General features: G+C 43.6%; 2 protein-coding genes across 2 annotated transcripts; both read right to left on the minus strand.

The window, feature by feature from the left end:
- Positions 1–1,095: 1,095 nt before the first annotated feature.
- On the minus strand, positions 1,096–8,952 carry LOC120973705 (uncharacterized). The gene is made up of 7 exons (XM_040399697.3): positions 7,945–8,952; positions 6,996–7,345; positions 6,318–6,839; positions 2,761–3,961; positions 2,302–2,655; positions 1,762–2,077; positions 1,096–1,525 (listed from the first exon to the last, which is right to left on the minus strand). The coding sequence occupies exons 2-7, from the start codon at positions 7,304–7,306 to the stop codon at positions 1,227–1,229; spliced, it is 3,003 nt and encodes a 1,000-aa protein (XP_040255631.1). The 5' UTR covers positions 7,307–7,345; positions 7,945–8,952; the 3' UTR covers positions 1,096–1,226.
- Positions 8,953–9,033: 81 nt separating this feature from the next.
- On the minus strand, positions 9,034–11,213 carry LOC109785385 (uncharacterized ATP-dependent helicase C29A10.10c-like). Its single transcript, XM_040399698.3, has 2 exons — positions 9,956–11,213; positions 9,034–9,424 (listed from the first exon to the last, which is right to left on the minus strand). The coding sequence occupies exons 1-2, from the start codon at positions 10,952–10,954 to the stop codon at positions 9,035–9,037; spliced, it is 1,389 nt and encodes a 462-aa protein (XP_040255632.2). The 5' UTR covers positions 10,955–11,213; the 3' UTR covers position 9,034.
- Between the last annotated feature and the right edge of the window lie 200 nt (positions 11,214–11,413).

Genomic DNA, 11,413 nt, shown 5'->3' on the forward strand with positions numbered 1-11,413 from the left:
AAGTATGGTTGTCCTCCCAAGATGCCCATGAGTTAAATTTTTATTTGTTGGTTGAAGATTTGCACCAAGGGAATCAGCAATCAGCCCATACGAAGCTGGTGAGCCAAGTATATGCAAGAGGCTCCTCCTTGCCCCATCTCTCCAGACAAGAAAAATTAACTCAAAGAAGCGACGCTCCCAGAGAACAGAGAAGCTTCTTAACTTCATTGTACTTTTCGGCATACTGAACTCTGGTTCTTCCAAAAAGTTAGCTATCTCTTTTATAATAAGGATAGTTCTCACCAGGGCATATGAAGATGATGGCTTTGGAGAAATTTGAGCAATGGACTCCAACTTCTTAAGTACACTGAAACCAACAGAAGACAACTCATTCATCAAGAAAGACTGGGCACATGAATGATACTGAAGGACATCCAGCCAACATCTGTTGCCATCTTGCTGCAAAGAATTTCTGCCTGTGCTAGAGAGCCAACTTGAGTCCATGTTAAGCACAAAGTATCGGGCATCTTCACCATCTTTCCTCAACCCAAAGTACTTAACGCAAAGATCTTCGTATTCATTTAATTCTGGACCATCAGTGTGGCGAAGATGAGATAACACTTTCATTACGATTGACTTCCAGTGATTCCAGGCATACGCTAGGGTTTGGGGTGCTATCTGGTTATGAGCCACCATATCATTACAGCTACTTTCATCTTCAGATCCTGGCCCTAATTCCAAATTGTATCCAGAGGCTCGAGACTGAAGGTGGACATCAAGAATCGAACGGGAAGTGATGAATTCAACAAAGAAGTTTCCACATTTTCTGCCTTCAAGAAAAGTGCAATTTAAACTGGCAAGAGACGTGTTCATATCTGACAGTGCATCAGCTTGCAGGCAAACAAGGCAGTAGAAGCACTCAGAGACCTTTTTTGCCATCTCTTTGGTTTTTGCAAGCATTTGCTCCTTCTCTGGATATCTTTTGGGAGGCCACCCTCTGCTATTTGAAGACCAAAAAGAATCTACAATGATATGGAGGAGGAGAAGCCGTGTTGCATCCTCAAACAAATCTGCCTTCTCAAGCATGTCTGCCTCCCGCAAGACGTCTCCTTTATGCTTTGCTATTCCTGAAGCTTCAAGGAAATTACCCATATCCACCTCTAGGCTAAACAGTTCTTCAAGAAGATTCTTAGACTTCAAGAATGCCCGTACATGATCCATAGAACTGAAAGCCTTAACAAAAGGCATCATACGCTTTTGTCACCACACTCAGAATAATGCTGAGCACAATTTTCAAGATACGTCTTTCTAATAGCAGAAACCTCTAAGGATTTTGAATTCTGAAGCAAATGTTCCTCCTCCAACTGTTGCAGGAACTGCAAGCCAAGATTGAATAGTTTTCCTTTCGAGCACATTGAGAAACACTCAGGGTAACATTTAGCTTTGAAGAACACTTCAGCTGCCTCCGACCAGCATTCAGCCCTAGCAAAACAGATACCAGCATCCTCAAGCCAGGAAGCACCACATTTTTGCATGTAGACCATACCTAGGGAAATGCAAGGAAAATAATGTTTGGTCAGATATAGCAGCGTGGAGTGTGATGTAAAGAGTCTAAAGACTGTCCATGTGAAAGCTAAAAACCTGCATGAATGTTTACAAAATTGAAGGTATTTACTACAGTAATATGGTAAGTCTTTAGGAACAACTTATTTAAAATACGTTATGGAATGATAAATCTCAGAAGTATGAATACAGCTTGAAAATGATGGAGAGTCAGCAGACCTGCTTTCTTGTAGTCACCTAATTTGATATAGCACGTAGCAGCTTTCTCATGCATGCCTATGGACTCATAAATCTCTGATGCTCTTTTGTGGCCACCTAATTTCATATAGCACATAGCAGCTTTCTCATGCATGCCTATGGACTCATAAATCTCTGATGCTGTTAGCATTGGAGCCTTGCCATTCTCCAATTTTGAGGATGTGGCACATTCAGCAATTGCTACAAGTCTGGCAGCTCTTGCCCACTTCTCTTTGTATGCATCACCAGCTTTTTCAAAACACATTGTAGCCATTTCAAATTGCCTCTCGTTGAATAACTACAAGAAAAAAGAGCACTTCTGAGATGGAATAACAACCTCGAAAGAGAATTGCAGTAAAATAGTAAGTAGATATGCACAGTTACGCCTCTAAAAGAATTCTGTGCATAGACCAATTGTCAGACATAAAAGTCCCATGAATTCCATGAAAATAAAAAGGTCCGAATACATAATGCATAGCAAGGTAAACTGGCTTTCCACAACAAACAAGTAAGATCACTAACCTTGATTCCCCGTAGCCTCCAATCATCCGTACTGCTTCCTGTCTGCATTGCTTGAATGAGGGAAGGATCAAGTAATCTAGCCTCTACAAGACACAACTTCTTCCAATAGTCAAACATCGGTCGACAGTAATCATCTGTATTCTCACATATCCAGAGTCTTTGCCTCGTGCGTGTGATTGCAACATAGAGTTGCTTCAGCTCTGAGCATAGAAGATGATGCTTGCTTCTGTCGAAACCCGGATGAGAGATCTCCTCAGATTGTGCTATAATATCTTTATCTTTCATGTAGCCGTACAGAACTCTCCATTTGTTTCTTAAGGGCGACGAGCCAAAAAAGTTGTACAACAGCACATCCTACACAATGTATTCAAAGTAAGAATAATCAAAATCTTAAACATGACATTTAACCTTTTTTTTTGGCAAAATGGACACAAATTTAGTGAAATTAGATGCTCATACCTGGAACTCAAGGCCCTTACATTCAACAATAGTCAAAACAAGAGCCTGTTTACCAACAAGATCAACAATTTGTTTTTTGGTAGCATCATCACGAACTAATATGACTTGCTCAGCACCAAACCCATGCATGTTACCATGCTTACTTTTGGTTTCTCCAAATATAGTCATAATTGCATTTTCATCATTACCAGATTCCAGCAGCACGGGAGCTTCTCCATATACAAGTCCAGTCTCTGGATTAAGCTTGTCAACACTTGACGGGAAAAAGAAGTACAGAAGGCTCATGATACTTTGTGCCATGTGAAGGATGCCACAATGCGTGCGGAAATTCTGAGACAGTTGGAACATGTCAGAGAGTTGGACTTGTTTTCCATGTCGAAGTCCTTGATTAAACGTTTCAGTTTCTGAGAGAAATGCAGTATAAAAAAGTGAACGGATATCTTCAAACCTGAAATCGATACCCCTTGCTATAGTCTGGGCCGTGTCACCAGCAAAAAGAAAGCCTTCCTTGAAGTTCCAGCAGACATACTTAAGAAGTGCTATCTGTGTCATGGTTAGATCCTGCACCTCATCTATGTAAACAAAATCCACCAGATCTCCTTTGTAGCCCTCGGATACAAGATTGATGTGAAGACGATTGACGAAATCTGACAAATCAAACTCTCTGTCAGTGGATTTCATACTCTCATAATCAACATAAATATTGTAAATCCTATCTCTCTTCTCGCTGTTCAGAGATGAAAATCTTTTATCTGAGAGCATCACATAATCTTGTCTTCCAAGATTGCCGGTGTAAGGCATGCTTGCTTGATATCTACCCTTTATATGAGAAATTATTTCAGTGAAGACAGTGGATGCATCAAGGTTCTTGGTCAGGTCTGCATTAAAACGAGGCCAATACGAAGCAGCAAATTTCTCATAGGTAACTTCCTTCAATTCAATAGACGTTTCCAGCGCATGAGATTTTGAATGCCCTCTATCAACACTAGACTTCAGTTCGCCATAGAACACATCAAAAAATGACGTCTGGCATGTTCCATCAAGCATCATCAAGAACTTTCGATATGTTATAATAAGAGGATAGTGCTCATGAGGTAGATTGCTAAAACTCTCAGGTATTTCTGTGAACTCTTCCTGGTCATCAAAGATGTCGTGCATATGAAGAATGCTAGTCTGATTAGAGACATCACCACAAACAAACCTATAAAAGATTGAAATAACTTAGAACTAATATGAGGAACATGATTCATATAACTCACAAAATACTAATAGTGAATATCATTCGGAAAATGCAAATTTCAACCCCCAAAAAACGGAGCGTTTATTGGTTGGCTCTTCGTGTGGGCAAGCCGAGCCCACCCATAAGGGCTAGTCCCCATAGGTATAGTGTTCTTTAAAATTATTAAAGTATATCAGAGAAAAAAATGTACTTCAGATGTATTGAACCCCTAACACTTCAAAAGGTGATGACAACAGCAAGACGAGCAGACCGAACAGCGTATCCCACCCGCTCCCGCTCCCGCGGACGGGCCAACCCTAGCCGCCGGCAGAGGGCCCCCTCCTCTCCATCCCTTCTCCTCACCGCCACCGGGGCGCGCCGCCGGGCAAAGCCCGGTCGGCGTCGGCGGCGGCGGGAGCCTCTCTCCCCACGGCTGGCGGGCTCGTCGCGGGCGGGCAACTCCAGCCAATGGCGGCACGCTGGCGGCAGGGCGTGGCGGCGCGGCCATGGGCGTCGACGGCGGGGTCACGCGCGTGCCGCGCTCCCGCGGCGACTCCTGGTGGCGGCGTGGGGAGCCGCTCGCTGCGCGCCCGTGTTGACCGTCGTGGCTCGATCTGGTGCGGCCAGATCTGGCCACCGGCACCTCGGGTGGTGCTGGGCTTCGCACTGGCGATGGTGGCGGTCCCTGGCTGGGGCGTCGCTCCGGTGGCTGGTGCTGGCTCTGGCTGGGTCCTCCCGTGCTTTGGGACGGTGGTGGTAGCTTGTGGGGGTTGCACGGGTCGTCGGCAGGGGCGCGGCACGGCGTTTGCTGCTGGACGACGGGGTGCGGGTGGCGGTTGCGATCTCCCTTCTCCTGGGTACGGGTCGGCGGCGAGCAGCGAACGCTCGTCAAGGTGGCTACGACCTAGGGTTTGTGCTCGGGCGGACCGGATCTGGGCCCAAGGCAGATCGGAGCTTGTGCTGCTCCGGGTAGGTGAGGTTGGTGCGGTCCGGATGGTGCTCGCGGGCGATGTGGTGGTGGCTCGGCGGCGGGGATGGCCGATGGTGACGCGTCGGCTGCGCGGGCCTATGTCGCAGATCTAGTGCAGTCGGCGGCCATGGTGGCTGGTGGCGCGGGTGAGTGCCCGGCGGCTCCGATGCTTGGAGCTCGCTGGACGACGCAGGTTGGGCAGTGGCCCGGTGTGACTGCTGCTCCGGTCGTGGGTGGCTCCACGACAGCTTAGCAGGTCGGCTGCGGCGGCGGCTGGCTTGTTCCGGCATCGGCTCGTCCGTAGGCGGCTTGTGACGGCCTTCGACCTCTCTCCTCGTCATCGGGCGCTACTTTCGTCAAAGGGTTGGCCCTCCCCCAGCTGTGGTCCATCGCTCGTCTCGCACCCGGCAGCAAGACCGAGCTTGTCTCGCGCCCGGCAGTAGGACCAAGCTCGTCTCGCGCCCAGCAGCAGGACCGATTGATGGAGGCCAGTTTTTGGCCGGCCTATTGGGTCTCGGCGCTGGGGCCGCCTAGGTGTGAGAAAGGCGGATCCTTTCGCTCGTCTCTTTGGTTGGGGTAGCGGCTTGTCTCGGGTGAGGTGGTGTCAAGGTCTTGGATGCCGGGGCGGCGGCCCTGGTGGTGGTACCAAGGTGCTCATGGGCAGAGCCCGTGGCACGGTGCTGCCCGGTGGCCATGGCCGTGTGGGCGGCGTGGTCGCCGGGGTGTGGCGTTCGGTGGCGGTGAGTATTGGCCGGGGTGAAAACCTGATCTATCTTCGGACGGACCGGCGGCGGCGAAGCTCGTTCCCTTCTTGAAGGCGTCGTCGTGGCTCTCATTGCCCGCGTGTTGCTCTAGGGGAAACTCTGATCCTCGGATCGGGCGGTGGCGATGCTTTAGTGTTGTAATCTTCTTGAAGGCGCGCCGCCTTGGAGCCCACAGTTCGTCGTATGTAGCTTCATCTCATTGCGGTGGCGTGTTCACGGTTGAGGTCCCCCGGTTGCTCTTGTAGTGCTAGGGGTGGTGTTGCTGCACTCAGCGCCTATGTATCCTGCCTTGGGTGTGTGCGTGTGTTCTGGTGGCGTGCGTTTGTATCGAATTGGGATGATCATTGCTTTATATATAAAGCGGGGCGAAAGCCTTTTTCGGTAAGGTGATCACAAAGAATGTAAAGAGTTTGAAGTTATAAATACAGTACCCATGCAAATAAAAATAAATTGTCATAAATACAGTGGAATGGAGTACAGCGAAAAATTATCTTGAACCAACTTGTGCACATATTTCTGCCCACTTTAAATGTATCTACAAACATGCTTGAAAATACTAAACACGTGTAAACTTCTAAATAGGTCACTAGTTCGGCAGACTTACCTTTTAAGTCCAGAAATGTGATTATTTATGGCTGAACACAGCTTTGGGCTTACAGTTATAAACACTTGTTTCACAAAACTTTCTCCTATGTCGTTCAGTGCCATAATATTTTTGTCATCCATCCCATATAAATCATCACCATCCAAATTTAGACCCTGGGAGGCAATCAATGACTGTTGCTCTCTTCGATACAGTTTCATTGTCAATACAATGGTTTTTCCAGTGCCTGACCTCCCAAGTATAAAACTAGTGAGCGGGAATTGGATTATAATCTTTTCTTCATCAGTCAGTTCAAAGGGGATATCGATTTCCGAACCATCAGAAGCTGTCAGCAAATGTTTTGCCACTCCAGTGGATAACGAGTAGAATTTCATAAGCAAGAAGCTTTCGCTAACTTTTGAATTTTCCATGGCATGTGATGCATCCACGACATCACGCTCTTCCTGAGCATCAGTTCTGCAATCCTTCTTAAAGCGAATAATATCATGCTCAACATTCCAAACCATAGGAACCTCCAGTTTCCTGTTACCACCCAAAAAATGAGGCAGAAAATAAGAAGAATGTCTACAAGCAACTCATTTGTAAGCATGAGTATTTACAAACAGTTCATTTCAAGCATAAAAGGTAAAAGAACACGAGGAACCAGAGAATAGCCCACTAACAATGAACAACACATACCCAAGTGTCTGCACTCTTCTGCAATGATCCAGGTAATCATCTGTGTACATGGAAAAAACAACCTCGAGACGTTGAACTGTTCTTGCAACATGTTGTTGTGAGAGTAGGTCCCAAATTTTTATTATCTGGATATACTTTCTTTCCCTTTTCTCCATGTCAATGTTCCAAATAAGATAAAGGTCCCTGATCTTGTATACTTTTGCATGATTGGAAACACCAGGTATATCTAAGTTTCTAACTGTTGTCCTCCAACCACTGCCAAGTTTGATAAGCTTTTGGAGTACTTCCCTCCTGAGCTGTGACAACTTCATTTTGGTGAAAGACTTTCTAAACTCGTCGCTAATAATGACCTGTTGAATTTACCAATAAACAAATTAGAGCCTGAGAGAATGAATTCAAGAAACTAAGAACAGATATATTCTTCAAAGAAGAAGTTAAGAGATTCACACATGGCCTTTAATACGTAGAAAGAACCATATATTTACATAGCATGATGCAAAGTAGCACATGTCCCTGTAAATCTTAATGACAAACCTCCCCAATTACAACCTGCATAACAGAGACAGGTGGACCACATAGATGATCCCAAGAATTAAAGCCACACTTCATGACCACACAAAAAGTCAAATGCTAAAAAGGAATTGTAAATTTAATAAACCCAGTACTCCCAGACAACTAGAAAGAGTCTCATCAGACACCTGTGTACATGTGGTTTGCATTCCAGTAAACTAAATGCACATCACAGAACCTACTTAATTTTGTTCTTGAACATGCGCCCAAACGTGATAAAAAAATAGCGCAAAATGGCACAGCCACACAAGATGAAGCCAAGCAAACTAACTAGCAAAAAGATAAAGGAGGAAAATAAACGCACATAGAGGGAGCACATGAAAGAATAGTCAGCACATGAAAGTATGGTCAAAGTAACTGACTAAACTATGTTACTTACCTTCCATTTGGCATTGTTGAAAACCGCCGAATCAGCATTAAGAAGATCATCAAGTTCATCAAGCTCTTGCTTTACTTGCAAAACCAACTTACATATGGCCGCATCATTAGTGGCATTGAAAACACATTTACGTCTTTGAGCATCAGCAACAAGGTCTGTCCAGACAGTTCCACTTTTATACAGTGTATGAGCATTCCCAACAATCCAAAGACAGTGCCTGCATCAAATAAAGCATCATTGGATGAATTATATTATCAACATGACATACTTTAAACAGTAACAAAACAAAGGCCCGAAAAAATGCACACTTTGCTCTGGTAAGAGCAACGTTTGTTCTTCCGTTATCAGCAAGAAATCCAACAACTCCGTTCCCGTTGGATCTAACCGTTGATAGTATTATAATATCATCCTCTTCTCCTTGGAAACCATCAATGGACTTGACCCGCACATGAAAGCCATCACATGTGTCGTATTTTTTGCCAAGTCTGCCTTTAATTGCATCAACTTGAGAACTATATGGAGAGACCACACCAATGCTGAGCCCTTTGCCTGTAATTTTCCAACCTGGAGAAAATACTAAGCTGGTAAATTTACTGATCTTTCAGGGTTGATTTCGCACAAGGTTAGTTAGATAATTTTCTTTAGCAAATTGAAGTTGACTATGCATTACTTTTTCACTCTGAAGATAGAAACAAATACCTAAAAGTGGGTAAATGTAGCAGACAACAACTCTAATAGAGCATGATGTTTCATCTTTCAAGTCATCTACTTAATGTTCTCAGTTGTCTAAGTAAAACATGTAGCATTACCTATTAAACTGGTAAAACATAGAGAATTTAATTTTCATAAACCCAGATAGTTAACACATCACAAGATACACAAGTAACAAACTGGATTGTTGAACATAAATTATTGCAGTGATCACCTTTATATCAATGAAGGTTACACAACATGTAATACAAGAGGCCGGGGGTGATCCTCCTTTTCTAAAAAAAAACACAACATGTAATACAAGAAAGGAAGAGCATATAAGCTTCTAAAGTTGCATCTTATATCAGCCGAGTAGCTTCATATAGAAACAAATTAATAACTACCAAAGAGATCGAGGCAGGATATTAAGGTTGCGAGAAAAGATAGGTTTCAGCTTAGACATACATTTAAAGATGGTTTGGATCAGGTGCAGAACAACAGCAACTTCAACCATGTTTCTTCGACTGTTTCCGGTGCTTTCTTTGTCTTCCCTTCCATCCGTGACATTTATAAAAGTGTAGCTGCCGAAAGGGAGGCATGCATAATCCTTGTTATAGCTAGGAGACAAGACATTTGAACCATCTAAAATCTTCCTCTCATAAAACTGAGCATTTGGAAACTGGCTAACACAAGGATTCATACGATACTGTATATTCAGCAAATGTTTATCGAATTTCAGAGTAACCAATCTCACAAAAAGACTTGTAGCGAAGCCAGCTTCTCTGCATACCTAAAGAGAAACAATGAAAGGTAAGAACAACAATTATCATGAACATATCCAGCTTGTTTCCAAATGAAAGGTAAGAACTAAGATTATCATGAACCAATCTCCCAAAAAGACCTATACCAAAATATTCCAAAAAATACTTGTAACAAATCCAGCTAGTTTTTGAGCCATTTGAACTGGTGTATTGATTGTGTTATCCATCCAACTTGAAGAGAAATATTAAAATTATCCGATGCAGACATTTCCATGTTTGGTTAATTTTGATGTTTGCAACTTTTATGGTTTAAATCTTCATTGACTTTCCAATGTTAAAACGAACATTGTACGGTAAAATTGTTTTTTTATTAATTTATGTTAGACAAGACGTGCATTCACGCGCGTGATTACTAGTGTTGTGGACAGATGCACCAATAGCTAAAAAGGTGTTGTGGCATTTTAGTATCAGAAGTTGATGTTGTAGACAACTGCACTGATACTATGGAATGAAATTATGACACCATATATACAGTATAAAGAGGGTAAGACGAAACTTACTTGACTTTTAACTATTGCACTCAGCTGACAGTCATCTCCTACCAAAACAACATGCTTCAACCGATGCAAACGTAGTGGGATCACCAACTCACACTCCCGCACCTGAGCTGCCTCGTCAACAATTAAGACGTCCAGGGGTGCAATCTCCATGTAATGCAGCAGATAAGAGCTAGAAGTAGTACAGAACAGAAGTGTAGCATTACGTATGCAGTAGCTCTGGAGCCAGTTTTTGTCTACTCCAGTGGGTAAATTAAGAGAGTGTTGTAGATCTTTAAGCAATTTAAGGCATGTACACCTTGCTCCATCCAGTTCTTTCTCAATAAAAGATATAGGCTGTGCACAAACAGAGTTTTCAGTTGACAAACAATGAAGGACCCTTTTCAAGCCCTCGTCGGTCAAGTCTACGTCGCACAGAAGGGTGCCAAATTTTCCCAGCATATTAAGCAAAGTAGATATAGTTATGGCACCATTGCGAGAAAAGCACTTTCCAGGAAGGTGAACCCACAACTTCACGATGCATCTTTTCAGAGCTGCTGCTGTCACATCAAACTGCTTCTTTATGAAGTCCAGAAAGCTCGCAGGATCACTCTTTTCTTCATCCTCAAGAAGCATATCGTAACGTGACACACAGTCATCAAAAAAGGATACCATTGAAGCTATTCTGTACCTCCATCCAGACAACAATGAAAAGCACTCAAGAAGTTCGTCCACACGAAAATCCAAGAAAACTTCCTGAAGATCCTCAGTGATGTCCATTCTCTGCTTGTTCCCAAACAGCACAACATCTCCAAGAGACAAGGGTAGACTGTTTTCGTCAATGTGCTGGTTGAAATCCTTCAAGTTTTGAAGGAAACGAGTGCAAACTCCAACGATAGCAACATTAGTGGGGGCACAAGTAAGAGTTCTGCATTTCATACACGCCAAAGCCCATAGTAAAGCACTAACAGTCTTGGTCTTTCCAGTACCTGGTGGACCCCATATAAGCTTCAAGAGGTTCATATGCCTACATCGTGCAGCTGAGATCACAGATTCAATAGCATCCACTTGTGATTGATTAAGGTTAATCGAAAGTAATTGCTCTGTCAAATTAGGCAAACAGCACCCATCCTGTTCAACGCAGATACCACATACATCATCACCCTGCAGAAGACCCAACAGAGAGGAGCTCAAAAAGTTAGAGACCAATTCATAGTGGCCAAGAAAAAAGCAAGTAAAACTAAAACACAACTATCCAGGTTATATTACCAAATTTGTTGGAGCTAACAACGACTTGATTACTATGAAATTGTCATTCATGTGTGTGTCAAAGGAAAGTGCTTTCCATATCCGTATGCTTGTCGTGATATTACTGATAAATATTGCATGTCTGAATTTACTTAAGTCTTTTTCTTCCAAACCAATATCCTTTGCGACTTTAACTCTGAAACCCTTCTGGTATTCATCATCCAAAGAAACCTC

This window comes from Aegilops tauschii, chromosome 2 (assembly GCF_002575655.3).
Source record: "Aegilops tauschii subsp. strangulata cultivar AL8/78 chromosome 2, Aet v6.0, whole genome shotgun sequence".
NCBI lineage: Eukaryota > Viridiplantae > Streptophyta > Magnoliopsida > Poales > Poaceae > Aegilops > Aegilops tauschii.